Here is a 23465-nt window from a genome sequence, read left to right as displayed (position 1 = left end):
CTTGCATCGGCCATAAAGACAGCAGCCAACATTGCCGACTCCTTATGTGCCTAAACCTTGTCCTCTATAAGTTTACATTCTGTGTCCTCTGCATTGCGCGGATTTTGAAATTAATTTACATCCAGAGTGAAGGTCAGACGTGACTCACCTACAACAGTAAGGCGCAGCGGATAAAATATATAAGAATATTTAGTTACTGTGTGCTCATTTTCATATCGGAAGTAATAGTTTCTTGCATCCGATCTACTGACGTCGTCGATCCTGAGGGAACAGTCCCTTCTCCTCAGATCTCCCACCAGTCTGAAGCGCCCTTTGGTGTCGGCGCGGATCTCTTTTTTTCCATCATTAGAAGCCACGGCCGGGTTCTTCATGCTGTCACCGTGAATGAACCAGTATCCGCGGGATCCCTCTGCTGCCCCCCCTGTTGCTTGGATGGTGAACTTGCAGGGAATAAGAACGCACAGGCCTTCCTGAGCTGTAACGTCCGCGGTCATATTCACTTTATAATATTCATCATTGACACCGAGGACTCCTGCGGAGACAAGAGCAGCGGGTCAAAGGTTATAACAATATGAACTACTGGCGGGAAATGAAGGGAAGAGGAGAGGCAAGAACCAGAGGACCACCTCCCGTGAAAGCAGAGGGGCAAGTAAGACATGAGGAAGGAAAATTTACGTATGATAAATAAGGGTTTACAGCAAAAAAGTACAAAATATACATATATACCAATATTCAAGTGTTTCCGCAGCTCTCTATAACACAGTGCAGGTTCATAAGTTGTTTAAAAATAAAAGATATAAAACTATTTTGAAAAAGTTTATTTTCATATGAAACAAATTCAGCACAAACCAAATTTGGAGGATGCCCCTAAGAGGTGCCCTGTAAGTTTTCATAACAGTGAGGAGTCCGAACAGTCAAATACTTCGAGCTTCAGAGGTAGATACTCAAACTCAGTCAGTGCACTAAGTCTAGAAATGGGAACTTTGTGTGTGCATCCGTCACAACCAGGATGGGTTTCCATTCATGAGGGATCTCAATTCTGTGATAATTATCTGCCAGGGTTCTTCACAGCCTTCTTCCTTTAATATAGGGCTCCCACTATTGCCGCACCACCAGAGCCAGCAGTTTTCGCGGCAGGAGCCGCTTGCTGACATCTCTCCCTCCACAGCCAATCACAGCGCCGGGGGGCGCTTCAAATCTCAGCGCAGGGTCCCTCAATTGCCGCATCACCGGAGCCAGCAGTTTTCATGGCAGGAGCCGCTTGCTGACTTCTCTCCAGCCACAGCTAATCACAGCGCCGGGGGGCACGTCAAATCTCAGTGCGGGTTCCCGCAGCGCAGGTCCCGCCATTGCCGCATCACTGGAGCAGCAGTTTTGGGGGCAGGAGCCGCTTGCTGACATTTCTCCCGCCACAGCCAATCACAGCACCGGGGGCGCTTCAAATCTTACCGCGGGCTCCCGCAGCATGGGACGAGCCCGGACAAAGAGCGGGCCCGTCTGCGCCCATCAGAAACCGGGGCATGCTGGGCTGGGCCACGTTATTGACATCCCTAACGGATTTGGTCCCAATGAATGCTCAACACTGAACCATTAAGGACTGGGGGGCATATTACCAACAACTAGCGATAATTTTTGTCTCTAACTTGTTTAGAGACAAAAATTATCACCGCACATCGGCGATTTTTATCGCTGATAAACCTTGCTATTAGCAAGGTTTATCGCAAATGCGATAAAAAACGGCCGCAATGCATGAATATCGCTGAAAAGTCAGCGATATTCATGCATTATCGAGCAAATGCTCTTAGCCATGTTATCCACCTCCCATTGGATAACATGGCTAAGAACTGCTCAGGGCAGGTGTTAGCTTTTGGAGATATTCGCGCTTAGCGCGAATATCTCCAAAAGTTGGTAATAGGAGATAGCGATGTTAGCGACTGTTTCCAGTCTCTAACATCTTGGCACGCCCACTTTGCATCTCATTAGTGATAAATATCACTGACATGCAAAGCGGGGCCCAAGATGGTCGCTATCTCCTTTTAGCTGTCACTAACTGGTGTTAGCGACAGCTTGGTAATAGGGAGATAATTTTATCTCCGCTTTCTTGGCTTTTAAAGCCAAAAAAGCGGAGATAAACCCCCTTGATAATATGCCCCTGTGATATTAATACGCCTCTCTGTAGCCTTGCTTTGTGTTGAGTGAGGGTATCATGAGTAGGCCTAAGTGTGGAAATGGGCAGGGTGTAGTGGGGACTCTAGATGCTTTTTTATTGAGGGCTGAGTCAGCACTTATCCATGAAATCAAACTCACAGAGCAGAGACTGTCCTTGGAGCCTCAAAATACCATCAATCAAACTGCTCCTATTATTTCTGCTGTTACTGCTCCAGTTTCCCAATCGAACCTCGAAGCCAACGTATCACAACATAATGGACAGCATTTAACTGCCACAGACTCTGAAATTATTGATCCTTCTGATAAATGTGATAATTTTCATAAACCCGAAAATTCGACCAGGCCAAATGTTGTTACACAAGGTCAAAAAGCTAAAGCTAAAACTAATCATGTGAATAGTTTTGCACCGCCCTTTAACCGCAACACTGCTGCGGCGATTTTTGCGCTGTGCGGCAATTTTTAAATTACCGCGATACATGACGAGCTCAGCTCGTCATCAGCCCACGCCACCCGTGGGTGATGACGAGCTGAGCTCGTCATGAGCATCGAAGGGGTTAAGAAAAAAGGGACAAACCGTGAATAAACAACATTTTCTTTTGCCCAAGCCCCTAGGGTGCAGGAACGAACCTAACGATACAGAGCTTAATCTGCCTTCTCAAGTGTGTGTTGAAATGACCTTGGAGGTATTACCAGTTGAGGTTGATTTTTGGAAAAAATTAGAAACCATGGTTGCGGCTCTTTTAGACCCTCCTATACAAAGGCTAACTGACATTGAGGTTAGGTTATCGAATCTTGAAAAACCAGTGGTTAGCCGTTGCCAAAATACAGTAAAAAGTAATGGGGCTGAGTGCACTGTTGGGAATAGGACTATGGACCAACAGAAACCCTGTGATACAAGTAAAAACCAGAATGACCTGTTATGATCAAGGGCAGCAGGACGAATATTGAATAGTGGTGAAACCCCTTCCCAGACAAAAGATAAAACCCCCATGTATGCCCAGAATACACATGCTCCAAGTGGCTCTCACACTAATAGCGAGAGACCTAAGACCCCAAGTATTATGGAAGGTAGGTTGTCAGATCAAAGAACCCCAGGTGGCCCACATACTAACTTACATTTACTACCTGAAGCAACTCCCTACACCATGATAGTAGCTGATGTTCCTCCACTGCCACCCGGTGAATCAGAGCACTGGTTGGCATTGAGTCACTTCACTTCCTGTGGGAAAGGACGGGGATTGATGAAGTGTTGTTTGTGGAATTCAAAAATGGTCCATCCGGTTAGGTGGGTGGGGAAATCCACTAAGAAATTTTCAGGTGACTGTGTAGTACTAACCTTTAGATCTCCACGCCTAGTTAAGACAATCATAGAAAGGATAAACAGCTGGTCCGCATGTTCAAAGGGGATTTCTATCTTACCGCCGGGTTTCTTTTATAAGCCACCTAGATCTCAATGGTTTGTTGTAGAAAAGGAGAGATCTAGACAAGATAATCAGTATTCTATGCATCCTCCTTGGTAGCATCCAAACCACTGTGAGGTACTAAGTGGATTAGGAGATATAGACTGACTGTCCCCAAACTTGAGCGATCTGGGGAAAATGGACATCACAAACAATGAATCAGAGACAGTCCCTAATTCATTAAATGGTATAATGGACTTCTCTCATTTAGCCGATCAAGAGAACAGCTTAAATTGCCCATTACATTTGTGTTCAGAAAGTGAAGAGAGAGTTAGTTGGGATGAAAATAATGCGACAGCAGCGCAGCCCATTTTTAATATGCATGGGGAAGGGGCTGCAGGACATCGTCGAAGTGCTCGCCTCCTGAGACTTTTCTCATGGAACATTGCGGGTATTAGACCTAGGCTACCAGATGCGGTTTGGCTACAATATATGAAGACATTTGATATCATTTGTACCCAGGAAACATGGAGCAGGGATGACGTTACTATAAATGGTTTCCATTCATATAACATTCAGGCAGCTCCTCCACTCCAGGGAGAGCGAAGGGAGGATTGGCAACTCTGATCTATGTTTAAAAATGGATCTTTGAAGATTGAGAACATAGTTGACTCCCCCTGGCATCAGATCATTTTGATCTGTAATCTGTTTGATGGTAAATGTTATTGGTTAATTTGTATTATAATATTTTTGATCAGAACATCTGTGGGGCAATTAACACCCTCAAAGAGGAAATTGATATGACTAAGGTTAAATGTTTCCTTTTCTGTATAATATGGGTGGGTGATTTCAATTGTACTTTGTGTCAGCATAGTTCACAAATGGTATGAGGGCTTCTAGATACCGAAAACCAACTGCTTTCCCATTTTAGGCATTTTACACAGGGGGAAGCGTTAAACACCATCATTGTTGTAAATGAACTATATTTTGTTGATACTCTGGTTTGTACCCCACCTATACAATATCCTACTTTTTTGGGAGGAGGTAGGGCAAGTAAGATTGACTTTGTGCTGATATCTAATAAATGTATCCATCTGGTAGACAGCTTTGCTGTAGAACCTAACCCTACTAGTGATCATAACCCTCTTGCTGCTTGTCTGTATGTCACAGCTACAAAGGGCAATAGTGATGAATGCCCATTAACATATATTCAGAATGAGGGGGTGAGATTAAAATGGAGCAAAATAAATGCCATACAATTTGAGAGGGATATTGTGAAAACTAATCTCAGTCCAGTTATGACATGTTTATCCAATGATTCTACTCCGAAGACTGTTATACAATGGTTTGAAGGAATCTGTAAAGATGTGGCCAATAATTTAACAAGAACAGTGAGAAGAATGGATTCACACAAAATTAGATGGTTCAATAAGGAGTGCTCCGGAGCACAAAAAGTTCTTAAAAAAACCCTGCACATAGTCCCCTGTGATAAGGAACTAATTAGGATACCGAGACAAACCCATAAATATGTAATTGGGCTTATGAAAGATGAATTAAGAAGACTTGCCTGGGAAGATATTGAGAGAGCTGGCATTCTCAATGACTCTAAGGGATTTTGGAAATGTTATAAATCATCCCCTTTTCTCAAATGATGTAAGGAACATGGAATTGACAATAACAGGGGATGTTTGGGAATCTCATTTCGCAAACATATTTAACCCAAAGGCTTTATCACCGCAAGATCAAAGAGATGAAATATTAATTAATTCTAATTCTGAAACTGTGAATCAACTTCGTTTATCTATCTCCCTTGGTGAAGTTGAAGACACATTGATAAAGGGCATTCCCTCAAAAGCCCCAGGCCCAGATGGGATGCCCCTGGATCTGCTCAAAGGTAATCTCCAATTATGGGCACCATTGTTGGTAAATGTTTTTAAATCAGTAATAGTGCGCCACATCCCCAGTTCATGGAAAGAGTCCGTGGTGGTACAGATATATAAGAAACGGAACAGCAACAAACCTGCGTGCTAAAGGCCTATTTCTTTGATTGATGCTACATGCAAAGTCTGAGGAGGGTAATCCTTGCCCAGATGGAATCGTGGGACAATGATGCTCGTCTTATATCCCCAACACCATATGGTTTTAGGAAGGGAATGGGAACAAACAAACAGTGCCTCAATCTTTCTCTAATCATGGGTAAGTACATGAAGGCCAAGGGCGTTCGATCCACCTAGCCTTCATGGACCTATTTAGCAAGTTTGATACAGTGCGTAGGGGTAAGCTGTGGACACTTACGGAGAAAAAGGACTTTGGGGAAGCCCTTATTACCCTGTTACGCAGGCTGCATGTTTTAACCACTGTCTCTATTCGTTATGGTCCAGGAGGAGAGAAGACTGGGCCTATTGCCTCAACAGAGAGTGTTCAACAGGGCTGAATAATGGCCCTTTTTTATGCCTTTTATACACAAATGGGGTGGAGACATTTTTACTAGAGCAGCAGTTGGATTATCCTAGCATCGGAGGTCAACCGGTCCCATTGTTGTCATATGCTGATAATACAGTTTTGTTGGCTTTAAAAACCAATAGCCTTCAAAAAGCAGTGATTGTTTTCACTGATTTTATGATGGCATTGGACCTAAAAGTACATTTTAGTAAATCTTTTATCATGGTATGTGGTCCCAAACAGATTAAAATGAGAACATTTGTGGTAAATGAAAAGATCATTGATAAGGAACCCAGCTTTACATACCTGGGGAATGTATTTAACAACAAACTGAATTGGGATCATCTGATTGTAGTGAGGGTTCAACATACAAGTAGAATCATAGAGGGACTGTTCCTCTTTGCGTGCAAGCTGGCACATAAGCCGGTGGCAGATATGTTAACTCAATATAAATCTAAATGCCTGTCAGTGGCAACTTATGGGGCAGGAGTATGGGGCCATCAAAAAGCAGCCAGATACAAATATTAGAAAATAAATTCTTGGAAATATTATTGATGATTCAAATCAGTTCTTCACAAAAATGTGTCACTCTGAAGTGGGTTTGGACTATGTCAGAGATAGAATAAACATTGTCCCACTGATCCTTTGGGGAAAGGTGTAGGCCTCAGAGGAATTATCATTTTCCAGGGCGATTATTAGAGATTATATGAATTCGGAAAAGGCCCTGTCTATGCCCTGGCTGTGTTATGTCAAGAATACTTTCAATAAGATTGGTTTGAGACACTACTACGACAATCACGTCGGTATACAATCTAATATGAAACTAATCATTAAAATGCATATCACAATGAAATAAGAACGTCGAACAGCGACACTGATATATTTACTTGTGGTAATGTAATGGTATTCAGATAAAATATTAACTCAATATTCATCTGAATACCATTTTGACTGGGTTTGTACTGTAGCAATGCCATATAAATACAAACATAACTATCTATGAATACTATTCGTCATAGGGTATAGATAGTGCAAAACCCCCACAACCCTCGTCCTCTCTGACCCAGTTCATTTCATTTTTTTAAAAAACTTTTTTATTGTGTTTTACAGTAATTACATTAACCCACCCTCCTCACCCCTAAGAACCTCCCCAATACAGGCAAAATTCTAAACTTACAATACATCATCTTGGTATTGTCACAAAAAAAACATTTAACATTTTAAAAATTAGAGAAAGCGAAAAGAAGAAAAGGAACAAAAGAGGAAAGGAAGACAAAAAAACTTAAGAAGACCAAGAAAAGCAAAGAACAATAAGAAAAGGAGAATCCAAGGAAATCTCTAGTTTAGTAATATCATCACAAATAGTTTCATTTCATTATTATTCATTATATCGTTGCTAATCCGGTCTCCCTGACCATTGTATGACCAAGTCCCAAATTTCTAGCCCTTTTTTTCTTCTTCCAGCCCTTCCGATAATAGATCGCTTTTTCAAGGTTATATGTAGGTAGAAAATGTGTCCGCCATTGTTGAAATGTAGGTGGGTATTGATTCAACCAAACGGATGTCAGGCAGATTCTTAGTACAGCCATCGAAATAAATATAAGTCCCTGGATGGCATAAGGTCTAATAGCATTATCTAACCCTAGGATTATTTCTGCTGTGGTAATCTCTATAGTGGTTCCTAAAATTCCAGATAAAAATAAAGAGATTTCTCGTTTGAGAATTTCTAAGGTGAAGCATGTAGCCAGCATGTGTGTCAGATCAGCCTCGGGCATCATACATCTCGGGCAGAGTGTACCTTTGCCCACACTCCATTTAGATATCCTTCTAGGGGTGTAATAGAGTTGGAAAAAAGTTTTATAAAATTAGGCTTGTAATTTGGTGGACATTAATATAGAGCTTGATAATTCCAAAGCTTTATGAGCTTGCACCTCTGAGATACCTATTTCGTTATGCCACTTACATATATGTTTATCTACATCATCTAGTAGTGCTACAGATAAATCTTTGTAGATCTCTCCAATTTTGACCCTATCAGTTCTAACCACGGTTTCAATTGTTGGGGTTTTCCTAAAGCACCCACTGCCAACCCCCTTCTTTAAGATGAAATCCCTGACTTGCAAGTATTTAAAAAAATCGTGGGTATCCAGCCAATATTTAGTTTTTAAAGATTCAAATGAGCAAAAACCCATGGAATCATACAGCGAGCCAAATTGTAAAATTCCAGATCTAACCCATCGCCTCATACATGAGTCCCTAAAAATTTCAGGAAGATTAGTATTGTTCTCTAGGGTAGTATAGTAGAAAAACCCACCAATCCCCAAAAGTTTTCGAACCTGGTTCCACATGGTGTAAATACCTTTAAGTGTTTTGTATCGCACTTTTTTCAAATGACAATCAAACGTTAATTTCCATTGATGGTTATTAGCCTCGTTGCCAAGAATAAGTTCCTGTGGTGTTGGAACTGATCAAATTTGATTAAAATCTTGCCTGGCAGTTAAAAGTAGACGACTGTATTTAATCGTTGTAGCCCACCAATATATTTTAAAGTTAGGCAGAGCTAGACCGCCTCTTTCCCTTGTATGTGTAATAAATCTGTGGGTTCTACGTGTTTTTCCATATCCCCAGATAAAGCTCGAAAAGATGTTGTCTATTTCCTTGAATATTGATGTGTCAAAGTTTAGACATATACAGGTACATACATCATTGTAGGAATTTACGATTCCTAAATTGCGAAAATTAAGAATCGCAATTTAGGAATTGCAAAATCCTATGTATCAAGAAAGTGTAAAAGTTTTAGCGATTCCTTAATTTTCTGTAATTGCGATTCCTTAATTGCGAATCGCAATTAAGAAATCACTTTACATTGATTCCTATGGGCCTAGAGGCCCGTAGGAATCAATGGGAAGGCATTCTCATGTTGTTAATTCGCAATTAAGGATTCGCAAAATGAGAATGAAATTTCAAGGGTGCATGGGGGGGTCCAAAGGACCCCCCCTGCACTCCTGAAATGTCATGTAAAGTACATTTTACTCACACACATGTCCCAAGGGCAGGTGTGTATGTAAAATATAAGTTTCAAAAATGCATTTTTTTGCACTTTTGAAACTTTTCGCAATTTTCCATGAAGATTTACTTCATGGTAATTTTTCCCTTCCAAATTGCGAATTCGCAAATTAAAATAAATCATGCATAGCATTTAAGAAATCTCAAAATTTGCGATTTCATAAATGCTATCGCAATTTGAGAAATGCAAAAAATTGCGAATTCTTAAATTGAGAAAAAATTCAATAGAATGATGCATCCCAAAACAGGTTTTTGCATTCGCAAACGGCCGAATTTTGCGAATGCAAAACCGCTTGATGCATGTGGCTGAAAAAAGTACAAAAAATTAGGGAAGAATACCATTTTGATAAGGTTACACCTTCCGATGATTGTTAGTTGTAAATTATGTAGTCTAATTAGATATTTTTTTTGTTTGATTCAATAGTGGGATCAGGTTGAGGGTCACTAGGTTGTTTAATTCGGAGGTGATATTTACACCAAGGTATAATGCATTGTCCACAACCCTTTCATCAGAAGAGTTTATTTTGTTGTTAATTATTATCTGGGTTTTTGTTTGGTTCAATTTATAACCGGAGATCTCTTCGAACTTTTTCGCTTCTTCCTCCATTTCCTTAACTGTTATAATTGTATCGGCAGTAACAATCGCAATATCATCTGCGAAAGCTAAGGTCTTAGTATCACCATTAGGGGTCTTCATACGTTGTATAGTTTAGTTTGTTTCTAGCTTTGCAATAAATGGATCGATGTATATGGCGAAAAGTAGGGGAGAGCAGGGGCATCCCTGCCTTGTATCCCTTGTCACTTTGATGGTATTGGAGATGTCTCCGTTGACCATTACCACGGCTTCAGGAGAGACATACATTTTCTGAACAGCTTTAATGAATTGGTCTCCTATCCCACTCTTTAACATGGCCGACCAACGATACTGCCAGGAGACCCTATCAAATGCTTTTTCTGCGTTAAGCAATATTAGGCCCATAGGGTCTCCTGCTACCTCTGCCATGTCAAAGAGAGTGATCACCCTCTGGACATGATCAGTGGTAGATCTCCCTGGGACAAATCCATGTTGTCTAGCAGATATAATTTTATGGATTATGGGAGCCAATCTTCTTGCCAACATTTTTGAATATATTTTTGAATCGTTGTTAATTAGAGTGATCGGACGGTATGATCCTAATTCAGTTGGGTCTTTGTTATTTTTAGGAAAACAATAATTTTTGCCCGTGCCCAAGATTCCGGAGGACGTCCACTCTGGAACACATGAATAAACAACTTGGTTAAAATGTATTTTAGAACTCTACTAAATCTAGCATAAAATTCCACAGGAATTCAATCTAAGCCGGTTGCTTTACCATTAGGGAGGCTTCGTATAGAGAGTAATTTTTCCACCCAGTCGGGAGTTTCGTCGAGAATTTCGTGATCGATTAAGGAAAGGTGGGGCCTTGTGACTAGGTCTAGATATTCATCAATTTTAGTTTTACTGTTGCTAGTATCGGTAAAGAGTTTGAAGTAGTATCGCTTAAAGGTATCTCTAATCTCTTTTGGGTCATGGGTTAAACCGTGGATAGGGTCTCTAATTGATGTCATAATAGTTTTGGAGTTTTGTTGTCTTGTACTAATTGCCAATTGATGACCCACCTGTTCGCTCCATTCGTAGATTTTCTCTTCGTTCATAGTGGCCTTATTGATTGCTTTAGTAGTGAATATTTTGGATATAAGGTTTTTGGCTATAGTTACTTCCCTGACAGCCCCCTATAGATTGTTTCCACCTTATACTAATCTGACTAGATCTTCCTCCTTTCTGGCCAGATTGTCCTGTAAATTTTTCAAATTGTGTTTTGCCTCTTTATTATTGTGGATTGAAAATCTAAGAGTTTCCCCCATTATCCCTGCCTTTAGTGAATCCCAAACCACCTCCATCGGGGCACTACCCAAATTAAACGCTAAGAACTCAAGAATCAAATTTTCCATATGTTTACAATATTTTTCAGTAAGTAATAGCGCTCTTTCAAAAGTCCAATTATTACGATCAGATTTGATTGTATCAGTATCAAAGCTCATAATTAAAGGGTTATGGTCAGAAAAAACCCTGGGAAGCCGGTCTATAGTGCATTTGGAAAGGATAGTATTTGACATAAAAATATAGTCCAATCAAGCAAGTTTTTGATGGGGGTGGGAGAAAAAAGTATAACCATGGTTGTATGGTTGTTTCATCTCCCAACAATCTACTAGCCCATGATTACAACAAAGTGTTTCCAAGGCCTTAAATGTTTTTGGTTTCCTGCCTTGATAATTAAAAGTATGTTCTGAAAGCCATATTGGTTGAAGATTAATATTGAAATCACCACACATAATCATAGGAATTGACCAATGTGCTAATTCGTTAGATAAAAACAACAATAGTTCGGGATCATCTGTGACACACCCGTAGATTGAGCATATCGTATTTTTTTTTCCCCCACTAGCATATTGGCACTTGGTTATTGCCCATCTACCACATGGGTCTAATGCTGACCTTAAAAAGTGAAGATCACCACCCCGTGCCAGGATAGCTACACCACGAGTTTTATTTGGCTGTGTAGTGGCAACAATAACTCTATATCCCAGGTTGTTAAAGAGATGCCTTTGAGACCCCTCGACGTGAGTCCCCTGGAGACATACAATTTTGGCTACAATTGATTGCAACCCTATTGCTAGTCTTTGCCTCTTTTTGACATCATTGAGCCCACATATATTGATAGTTAATATTTTTAATTTAGCCATTTGTAGAGGAAACTTTTCTTTTGCATCACTATGTCTATGCTTTTATTGGACCTAGGAGTGTATCCGTTTCTTATCTTTCTTGTGCACCAAGTCATATATTCTGACCTATACTTTTGCCTGTGTCGTCACCCCCTCACCTCTCCCCCCTCCCCCTAGAAACCTACTACTACTAACACCCCCCCTTACCCCTACCCCCACCATCTGATGAGGCTACCTGGTTCCCGTGGGCCCAGGTTGTGGGCATCGCTGTTGTCCACAGGCAGCTGACATCTCCATGTCCTGCCCCCTGTAGCATTCGGAAAAGTACATAATTTGGTATATTCTGAAGTATATATAGACTTATACTCCCTACTCTTAGCCTTTAAATCTTTCCATTCTACACCCCTCTCCTCTCCCATTTGCATAGTGTCTCTGCCTCATCCCTCCCCCATAAACATGGTTTTACTTAAACTAGGCTTGAAATGTATTTATTACAATTTTTTTCCCACTTTTTCCCCGAGTTTATCTTTGTCTTTGCTATGCTCAGTGATCTCATCTAGGTATAGTTGAGCTTGAATTTCACTGGTGAAGCTTCTGGTGATGCCATTGTAGATAAACTTTAATCTAGCCGGATTTTGTAGAAAAACCGTAGCCCCTATTTGTTCAAATGGTGTGAAGAGTTGCTGCAGCCTCCATCTTCTTTCAACAGTCGCGTGGGCAAAATCGGGTCTACTGAAAAACGCATACCCCTTGTATTCTCTTTTACGGGTTGGTCGTGCCAGGTCAAAAATTGCTTCCCGTAAGAGAAAGTTACCAAAATGCACCAGCATTGCTTTAGGGTATTTTTCCGATCCCTGCGATCGTTTGTTTAAAGTAAAGGGAAAGCGATGGGCACGCTGGACCTTTTTATCCCAATCCCAGGTAGCTAATTCGGGGAATGAGTCTTTGAGCAGCGATATCATATAGTTCCTTTAGTAGTTCCCCTCCACTCCTTCTGGGATCCCCAGTATGCGAAGGTCATTGCGCCGGGCCCGGTTTTCCTGATCCTCTACTTTCATCATTAGGTCGCGAATAATCCCATCCTGTTCTTGTCCTTGTTTCTGGAGAGCTGAGACATAATTTTCCAAATTCTCTGTTCGTAGCTCAACCGAGGCCATTCTGTCAGAAATTTCAAAACAAGTATGACCTACTTTAGGGATTGCCCCTTGTAGTTTCTGGTTGTCTATTTTTACATCCTCCTGAAACTTCCTTATTGAGTTAAAAACGTCCCCCAGGGATGGTTCAACTTCCCCTCCTCTATAGCCCATTTGTTTGTGCTCAGTCTTTGGGTCAGACATGGTCGTAGCATGAGTGGATAGGTTCCTATGTCTATGATCCATCCGATCGGTCCAATCTGCATTTCTTCCTTGATCGGTGGTATCTTCATCAATTAATTTGATTTGTCTCCTTTGTCTTCTTTTCTTTTTATCTTGTTTTTTCTTTAAACTATTGTCATTAGGAGAATTGTTTGTTTTTCTAGAATTGGAGTTGGAATCTGATGGTTCAGGGGAATTGGTGTTAATTTGTTCGTATCGTAATATCTGTGGTTCACTCGAGGTAGACATCCCAGTTTCATAAATTTCGGACTCAGACTCAGCCTCTGATTTGGATACTAATCCAAGCTTGTCTGGTGGCTGACTGGGCTGACTGGGCGTGTTCTAGTTTAAATCAGGGCCCCGTGATTGTTCTGTGTTCTCGAGTTCTGGGTTAATCAAGTTTGTAGGTAATATAGGTAATAAAGTAGATAGGGCACCTTGATCAGCTATCTGTATCCATTCTTCGCCTTGTATAGCTGTTTGCTTTCCTATAGGTTCTGTAATTTCTGTAGATCCATTGGTCGTAATACTATTCAAACTGTTCACAGCTCCAATCTTACTTTTCTCGTTGGCGGATAGCTCACACCTGCTCCGATTGTTCAGGAGTTTTGGTATGTCGATTAGATTATTGTTGTCGACTGGCGTCCTCTGACTAGCTCTTTAGAAACTCGGCTAAAGATAGTTGAAATCTGGGGCTGAGTTTCATTTGATAGACCGCTGGTCTTAGCTGCTGACTTTAAATTTTTTATCGCCTGTAATCGTTTTGCTTTTTTTGCCAGTAGTTCCATTTTGGCCAACGTCTGTTGATTCTCAAGACATATTTCCGGACCAGTTTCAGTATCGAAATCCATGTCCTTATCTTTGTCTTTGACTTTATCTTTGTCTTTGTCTTTGCTTTTTTCCTTCACTTTTTCCTTTTCTTTGTCCTTCTGTCTCTCTTTTTCTCTGTCCCTCTCCAAGTTTTTGCCTCTTTCTTCTTTGTTTTTAGAGCCCCTTGTCTCGACCCTCCTTGTAGGGGTTGCCTTGTTTTGTAGATCAGGGTCATCCAGTGCACTTACTGCCCCCTGAGAGCTAATAGTGTTAATCTCATCCTGGAAGTGGTGAATACTCTGTTCGCTCAGTGAGGATCCATAAGTGGACCCCTCCGCACCAACCACACCAGCCATATCAGCCATGTCGGCCTCCTCATTGCGTCCCTGATCTGGCTGTAGTGCCTTCATGCCAGGCAGGAGGAGGAGGGGGAGAGATAGGGTGCAGTTTTTTCAGCAATAACTTCTACTGTTTTCCTGTACTTCAGTAGGTACCTGCTAGGCCTCCTAGACTTTATCTGGTGCCTATAGCGACTCTAGGGCAGATTCGGAGATCTCAAAAAGCTTTTATTGGCCAATCGGGAGACAAGACTCCACAGGCTCCACAGGCTTAGTATAGCTATCACAGTCGGGCACGGATAGCTAGGAATGTCATAGGTACTGAGAAAACAGCTCAGAATATACCCCGTTATCACACACTGAAACAGAACTCTGGTCTCGTATATTTTAAGTGTTGCCGGCATCCGTGTCTCTGAATCTTCTATCTTCTTATCTGCGTGTCTGTTTAATAGTGGATAGCCGAGAACTGGGAGTATCGAACTCTAAACTTCAGAGCCCTTCAGAGCCCTTCGGAGAGCCGATTAGCTGTTTAGCTGATTAGCTGAGTTAGATGGCAGCCGATTGCAGCTTTTCACTTTTCAGGCTTACGCTTACGCCGTCACAATGCGCCGCACACCAAGCAAGGCGGACCGATGATTCAACAGACCAGGAGGCGCAGCAGAAGACAGAAGGCACACCGCGGACCATGTACCGACACCGACACCAGCACAGAGACAGAGCTAGACACAGAGCTAGAGATACAAAACTGCAACAGGATCAGGTGCGGATGTGCGCGGGTGCCAATTTCTCTTTGCTTCTCCTAACTCTTAGTTCTTAGCTTGTTTTCTCGTCTTCTCGGCGCCTCTGTTAACTGGTACTAAATCACTAAAGTGCTAAGGCGCTAACACGCGTATATGTGAAGTATATGTATATGTGGAGTCGACTTGCCTGATTGTCTATACTTTTGATCTTTCACTGCTTTTGTTTTCCTCTTGCTCGGCCGCTGTATTTGCTGTGCTGCTCCGGTTCCGACTTGGATTACACTTGCTCCCTCCCGGGTTTTGGCAGCTTGATCCGACTCGTAGTCCCAAATCTGTTGCGGGGAGTGTTCTCACCCCAATCACACTCCAATTGTCTTCAACCCCCTGGGTTTCAGCTCGGAGGCTAGCTTTATCTATCAAAACAAGTTTGTGCCATACGCAGAAAGAAAGTCTGAAAAAAAGTCAACAACGCCATCACGAGAAGCTCCAATAAAGGGAAATTCAGTCTATTTCGGAGGTCTGCCAGCGGTCTGCCAGCAGTCTGGTATTCAGTTGGGAAGAGGTGTGGAGCTCCATGTACAAACCACAGGGGGTCAGGAGCTAACAGAGTGCAGCCTACTCCTCCCGATCACACCAACGCCATCTTGCCTCCCCCGCCATCCTACCTCCCCCGACCCAGTTCATTTCAAATAACTTTATTTGATTCATATAAATCATAAAAGTGTTCCAAACACACATAAAACTACTAATCATTACAACTCGATATTTGTGTCTACTTACACAAATATCGAGTTGTAAATATTAGGACTCAGAAACATGTACAGCAGACTATCGTAGTCAAGAATATCGATTTGAAGGTAAGAAATATTGTCAATGATTTTTTTTTAGTAGTTATCAATTGTATTTTAATTACATTTTGCCTTTTTTAGTTCCGTAGCGGGTCATGGGCTTATAGGGTAATAGGGTGGGACGTAATTTAATTATTATAAATTAATGATAATTTTTTATTTGTTCAAATTTATTTAATTGAGATTATATAGTGTTAATTGTGGGAAGTAATGATTAATAATTAAATATGAATTGTTTTTTAATTAATTTACTGGCAATTCATTATGGTAATTGTGTCATTAGTTTTAGATGTGGGTTGTGTGGTTTATATGGGTAAAGGGTGGGAAGGAATTTATTTTTGAATAATTAATAATTAGTTGTTAATTGATATTATTTAATTGATTGAAAGTTAATTATGTAAATTGTGCAATTCATTTTAGGTGAGGGTTGTGGGGTTTATAGGGGTAAAGGGTCGAAAGAAATGTATGTTTAATTCATTAATAATTAGTTGATCACTAATATTAATTAAATATTTGAAATTTAATTAGGTTAATTGTTTATTTTGGTGTGCATGTTTGTTTTACTTTTATAGGGGTGTGGGTGGAGAGTAAATTAATTTTATTTACTTTATAATTAATTGTTAGATACTATTAGTTGTTTATTTGAAAAGAAGTTTTAATTGCTAATTATTTTTTTACAGTTTAATTTTAGCTGTCTGTTGTCAGGATTATAGGTGTAAAGTGTGGGAAGTTGATTCGTTTTTATAATTTCCATTTGTTTTTAAATGAATAATATTTCTTTAATTGGTGATTAAGTATGTTAAATATGGAAGCTTATTTTTTTATTTAGTTGTGGGCTGTGAATTTGTGGTGTTAATAGGTAGGAAATAAAAAAACTGCATTTATGTAATAATTAATTTGTTTCTAAATATATTCTAATAAAAAAAATGTATTTTATGTAATATAATATTTGTAGGGATTTATCATATGTATTTAACAATTATAATATGCGTTTACATTTTTTAAAAATATTAAATATATTTGTATTTTAATTTTTAATATATTATATATACCAATTGTTGCGCACGCTGCATCGCATTTCGCAATGCAGTGCGTGCAAAGAAATTAGTTTAAATTTGTTTTTGTGTACTTACCTCTGTGCAGCCGTATTCAGGAGTTTACTACCACACACCTTGCCCCTCCCCACATCAGCGCCTGGCAGCACTCCCACCATGGGCCACTACTGTGTGTGTGAATATATATATATATACATACAAACATACATACATGCAATACATATGTGTATGTATGTATGTATGTATATATATATATATATATATATATATATATTCACTGAAAAAACCATAGGTTATACACTATATATAGTTAGGAATTAGCCTTTAAAAAACCAATGAAATTCACTAAAAAAACCATAGGTTTTAGGCCTTATATAGTTAGGAATTAACATATAAAAAACCATTGAAATTCCTCCTATATAGTTAGCTGGACATTTTATTGATATAAAACCAATGAAATTCGACATATAGTTAGGTGCACTAACTATATATTTCGCGCATCAGCAATCCAATGCTGATGATGTCACATATTACATCATTCATGACATGGTCAGTGACATCACTGATGACAGCTCATTTAACATCAATAATTACACCACTGATGATATACTTCATGTGATAATACAATGCACCTCCTTACACTCTAATACACCCAGTGTAAAATACAGAGTATCATTTTTTAAACTATTGACACACCAATACCATTTACTACATACCCACTAACTGATTCCTACGTCTACATGCACATTCATTCATTCACCCATAAGGTCATTCGTACATACTGTCACTCATCATTGCAACACTATCATATGCACTCATACACCTATGCAGACACTCACACACTGCCACTCATCCATGGAGTTACTCACACACCTACTCAGTCCTGTAAAGAATCAATCACACTTTGATTTCTTAATCTATACAGTTAAACACAGAACAGCTTACATTTTCACAGATATACAAACACATACTTACTCACTTATACAATCAAATCCTTCATCCATACTCTTATAATCCTCTCATTCTTCAATATCTAAAACATATTTAAACTTTACAAAAACATACAGACACTGGATGATGTCATCAGTGATGTCATCAGTGATGTCACTGACCATGTCATGAATGATGTAATATGTGACATCATCAGCATTGGATTGCGGATGCGCGAAATATATAGTTAGTGCACCTAACTATATGTCGAATTTCATTGGTTTTATATCAATAAAATGTCCAGCTAACTATATAGGAGGAATTTCAATGGTTTTTTATATGTTAATTCCTAACTATATAAGGCCTAAAACCTATGGTTTTTTTAGTGAATTTCATTGGTTTTTTAAAGGCTAATTCCTAACTATATATAGTGTATAACCCATGGTTTTTTCAGTGAATTTCATTGTTTTTTTAAAAGCTAATATGTATATATATATATATATATATATATTTATTTTTTACATTGGTTTTTTAAAGGCTAATTCCTAACTCTCTCCAAAGGTCCTCTATAGGCCGCTTCCGAATGCCCCTCGATTCCTCCCAGCTTAAGGCTCTGCTCTCCACTCCAGCCTTTGGTGAAGATCTTTCAATGGGGTAAAGTTATGTTAACAAAGTTGTTTGTTGTTCAGACTTGCACAGCGTGGTTTTGCACCAGTCAGGAACAGCTGAATGGAACCTCACCGAATTTTCCATGCCATCACAACTAATTTGTTTTTTTAAACTTTTAGTACAGAATGTTATTTCAGTGAATCAGATCAAATTTGAGTAAGAATGTGAAATGTAACAGTGAATGTATATCATCGCACAATAGTCATAGTCACAAAAAACACTTGCGTACAAAATGTGCTAAAGTTACAAAACCAAAAAAAGTCCAATAATTCCTCACTTTAAGGAGCCAAACCAATCTTCCCTCCCTTTGGAGCCTCGTCTCTGTCCGTCGTGCGATTCACTCAGCTCAACGCACAATTGCTAAAGTTCTCTGACAGTACATTCAAATCCAGATTGTTTTAATATAGGGTAAAAGATCCTCGGGGGTCTCTAAATTACCGGTCTCGCTTTTTGTAGCGAATGTGAGCCTTCATATCAAAGTTTGGCTAAACCTGGAGCTATGGGTTACATATTTTAAGGTGTTTTAGCGCCGTCCTCCCTTTTCAGAGTCCCCTGGTGTTATCGAATGGGGTAAGCGTTGGAATGTTACCGGGCTCTTCTCCAGGCTCCCAATCTCCCTGCATACTCGATGATGCCGTAGAATGCAGCCTGTGTTCAGCACACTGAACTCCGCCACTTGCTCGATAGTGTTAACATTTGTGACCCATGCAGCCGATAAAGACTTAATGGATGGCCCCAGACAGCGTATTGATTTGTTTTTTTTCTTGCACATCCATTTCGGTCCTCAAACGAGGTCTGATTGTTTTTATTATCAATTAAGCACAGCACTCGATTGATCCCTGGATTTATTCGGTCCTGGCATACGCTTGCTTTTTAAAGAAAACTATAGCCATACACTAGCTCCAGATTTTGCATGGCAAGGTTTAAAGCAGCCCTGCACACATTGCCTGACTTCTTCATCCTGTCCAGTCTTAATCTGAAAACTATACCCGGACTTTCAAAAAGCCAAAGGGAGCTACTGCCTTGTGTTTACTCATCCTTGGCATTCTGAGGGGGTAGGGTGCATTATTTGCTCAGTTTACTGCTGTAAATACCTATTTATTTTAGCAGACTGCTCTGAGATGCCCAGTCCGGAAAAAAGCATTTGCGGCTAACTGTCCCTTTAAGTTGACTAACTTCACACTCCTTCGTAGTCACGGAAGATAGCAGTCCGTTGTTTCGAAAGGTAAAAAAACAATGTGTTTTTAGGGCTTCTGCCTTGGCTCCATGATTTGTATCTGCGCAGATATTTCTACCCCTCAGGATTTTCCTAAACGCAGCACGTACCGTGTTTGAGGGCCTGAACACTTCCGGGTCGTCGCGGGCAGCGAGGCGGCCCGTTCCAGGCACTCGTAGGCGGGGGTAAGCAGCAAATTCCGGGTGGGCACCGGCTCTTTTAAAAATACAATAAATCGAGGTGGGCACTCGATCTTAGGACGGCAATGCCCCTGGCAGGGTGGGCACCTGCCAGGGGACTTCAAAATCGTCCTCCCGGCCCCGCCCACAACCAGGCGGCGGCCATCTTAAGGCAGCTCTGGCGGCGGTGGTGATCTCGGGGTGCAAAACGAGGGGTGGGCACCCTCGAAATTAAATTAAAAACATATAAATAAAAGAGAGAAGCCCCCCAACCCCTCCCCCCAAGCCCCCCCCCCCAAAAAATCGCGAAAAATCGCGGGGTGCGCGCACCCGTGCGCGCTTATAGATATATAATTGATTTCTCTTCTAATTTTCTCAGGAACCACTGGAGGGATTTACACTATTTTACCAAAAGCGTGATCTGCATACCAGACACTACCATTTTGACAAGTTTGGTGTAATTCCCTTCAGCGGTTCAAGCTGTAGCTGAGTCTAAAGGTCCTATGGAAATTAACATGGGGAAAACACGTTTTGGGACCCCCCTTTTTTCTCAGCCCCCACTTGATGAATCCCCCCCAAACTTTCAGGGAAGGAGCGGAGCGGAGCGAGCCATCTTCTTTGAGAAATTTGCGAAGATTCATCAACCAGTGCCAAAGTTATTCCCAATAGAATGTTGGGGATTTCCTATGGAAACAGGTCCTAACTATATATACCTACTGGCTACCGCCAGTAGGTAATGTATATATATATATATATTTATATATATATATAAATATATATATATATATATATATTCACTGAAAAAAACATAGGTTTCAGCCACGTTATAGTTAGGAATTAGCATTTAAGCATTTAAAAAACTTTAGAAATTCACTGAAAAAACTATAGGCTTCACACATCTTATAGTTAGCTGGACATTTCACTCATACAAAACCATGGAAATTCCCCCGTTGTAGTTAGTTCAGCTAACTATAACTCTTGCGCCCGCAATGCACTGCTGATGATGTCACATATTACATCACTCATGATATGGTCAGTGACATCACTCATGACATCACTGATATTTTTTATACTGATTTACTACATTTGTATTTATTTTTAGATATTTTATTTTTTAAATTACATTACATATTTTTAATATTGAACAATTAAAAAAAATATTTTTACATTTTTTTTATTTATATATATTTTATATAGCTGTCGCTCAAAAAGTTGTCCAGCTTTAAGTAGCACGCGGCCAGCAGTTTGATTGATGTGTAGGTAAGGACGGGGATCCACTTGCAGATGCCGCTCCGTAATGGATATGCCTGTCGTGTTTCAAAGCTCCATATGCTTCTCTTCAGGATTAGAGTGCATCAACATTAACCAGCTGGTTGTACACCGGGAGGGAAGCCTCTGTATCTAAGGCTATGTATAGAGATAAAAAAAAGAGAGAGGGGAGGAAGGACAGAAGCAAAATGCATAATCCTACTGATGCTGGAGATTAATTCATAGTAGTAAGCACCTAGCGCCACCTTCACTAGTATGTCACTGTGTGTGTTAGGTCACTGTGAGTGTGATTTAAGAACTTAACCTGTTATTGATCTGTTTCCATTGTCTTCCAATCTAGGCAAGGAACAGTGTAAGACAGGTATTTCATTTAACTAATTGTAATGAGTCACTGATACTTTGATAGATCATGTGTTGTATGCAGTTGTTACCTCTTTCTAGGTCCTGATGACTCGAGCGTCAATGTACCACTAGCGAGAAACATGTCGACCACATCCTTCACTTTCTAGTCTAGTCTAGAGCTGGGACACCTAATTCCACAGCAAGTACAGACTAGCATTTGTTTTTAATTGGAGCAAGGGACCACCAGAATAAAGTTGTTCTCTGGTACCCTTTGCCTCATTTTAACGCACTGTTTTGTCTACAACTTCCTGGCCCCTCACCCACACTTCACCAATGGGCAGTTGGATTAAAAGATCTCCGCTAAAGAGCCCCTCTTTGAGGTGTTGCCCGTTGGGGATTGCACCGCCTACTCAATGAGCAGCATTGACTATGATGAAGCATGACACCTGCAAAGGTGTGTGAGGCCTCTGTATCCAACAAAATGGATACCCCTTGGTAGGTCTCCTTCTACTTTCACGTCACACCCTTGTGACTGATCCGCACACACAATCTCCAGGAACAGCCCAGTCTTCTGTTGTAACTCTGTATCTTTGAGGGCACTCACTGTGGCTGGACCTTCCCCTCTCCTCGAGTGGTACTTTCGCCCTTCCAGATCGATTTTAATCTACCCTCCCCCCCCCTGTTTGTATACTTTCCTGCGCACGGCTAACCACCGTGGGAGTTCATTTTCGGTGAGTAAGATCAGTTCTATCCCCCACGTGATACCTCCTTCATATCCTCTATGAGGTCATTGCACCATCCACAATTGGTTGGTCTGACACTTAACCTTTTAATTGGTTTCTCGTCATCCCGACCCCACCTGACCACCACAAAATGGACAGCCGGGGTCTGAGTTTCGGCGAAGACGACGCACCAGTTATTTTTAGAATACCGTCTATCCTTGGTATAGAGACTGACGCAGCAACAGGAAGTAACTCAGCTGATTGGCAGACCCTTTCAGATCTGAAAAGGGAATGGGTTAGGATTACCCTTCATGGGGCACTCATGGCCGAGTACTTCAAGGCCATGATTGGGCCTATTGTTAAAAACTTTCCAAGAATCTTTTGGGAGGATCGCCAATTCAAGATCAAATGGTCCCAGATCTCTTGGAAGTGCACTCATGACCTCCTCATCCTGATTGTTAACACGGCTAAACATCTAGCTGACGAATTGCTCAGCCGTATTCAAATCGCTGAGAGTGTACTTAAGAGTGCTGCTCCGAACACAGGCTTTAAAACCAAATTAGCAGGACTGAATAAGGACCTTGCTGAGCACAAAGAGTACCTGATGAAACAGAAGGTCACCAAGTTACAGAAAGACATCCAACGCTTCTCAAAAGAAAAGGTCTATCTGTATCATAGTCCTCTGTCCCACCTGGGACAGGTTACCTCTCGGATTCAGGTGCTTCCTCTTCACGTAGAGGGTCTAATAGCGACAGTAACTCCAGTGGAGATGACTGGCAACCACAACAACGACGGGGCAAACGGGGTGGTAGACGTGGACAACAGTTCTATCCACACCCCCCTTACCAGGGCCCTGCTGCCTACTGGCAGTATCCTCAGTTCCCGCATGTCTTACCACCATACGGCCCGCAGTACCCGCCACAATTTGCCCTACAGGGTGGTGCCCAACCTTTTACAGACAGAGGTTGGGGCAGAGGGCGCGGGCGCAAGCGAGGAAACGCGCCAGACAAGAGGGTGCATTGGGAAGCCGCTCCGGTCAAAGGGATGAACACCAGGAGCAGAACAGCCCGGAAATGAGTTTGGTGGTTAAACTGTCAGCACTCCAACTCACAGCGGATGAGGAAAAGGTCTTACAAAAGGGTCTCGGGCTTGTCCCGACCCCCAAGATAGACC

At 41.0% G+C, this 23465-nt stretch overlaps 1 protein-coding gene across 1 annotated transcript in view; it reads right to left on the bottom strand.

The window, feature by feature from the left end:
• LOC147665160 (sialic acid-binding Ig-like lectin 10) overlaps window positions 1-23465 on the bottom strand; it is a 197766-nt gene that overhangs the window by 115800 nt on the left and 58501 nt on the right. Inside the window, exon 2 of the mRNA XM_086949716.1 lies at window positions 149-532. Within this exon, the coding sequence (XP_086805842.1) occupies window positions 149-532 (384 nt within the window). The remainder of the gene's footprint in view (window positions 1-148; window positions 533-23465) is intronic.

Source organism: Lissotriton vulgaris, unplaced genomic scaffold (assembly GCF_964263255.1).
Source record: "Lissotriton vulgaris unplaced genomic scaffold, aLisVul1.2 SCAFFOLD_2790, whole genome shotgun sequence".
Lineage (NCBI taxonomy): Eukaryota > Metazoa > Chordata > Amphibia > Caudata > Salamandridae > Lissotriton > Lissotriton vulgaris.
Note: the sequence above shows the minus strand (reverse complement) of the source record. Positions and strands in the feature narration are given on the sequence as shown.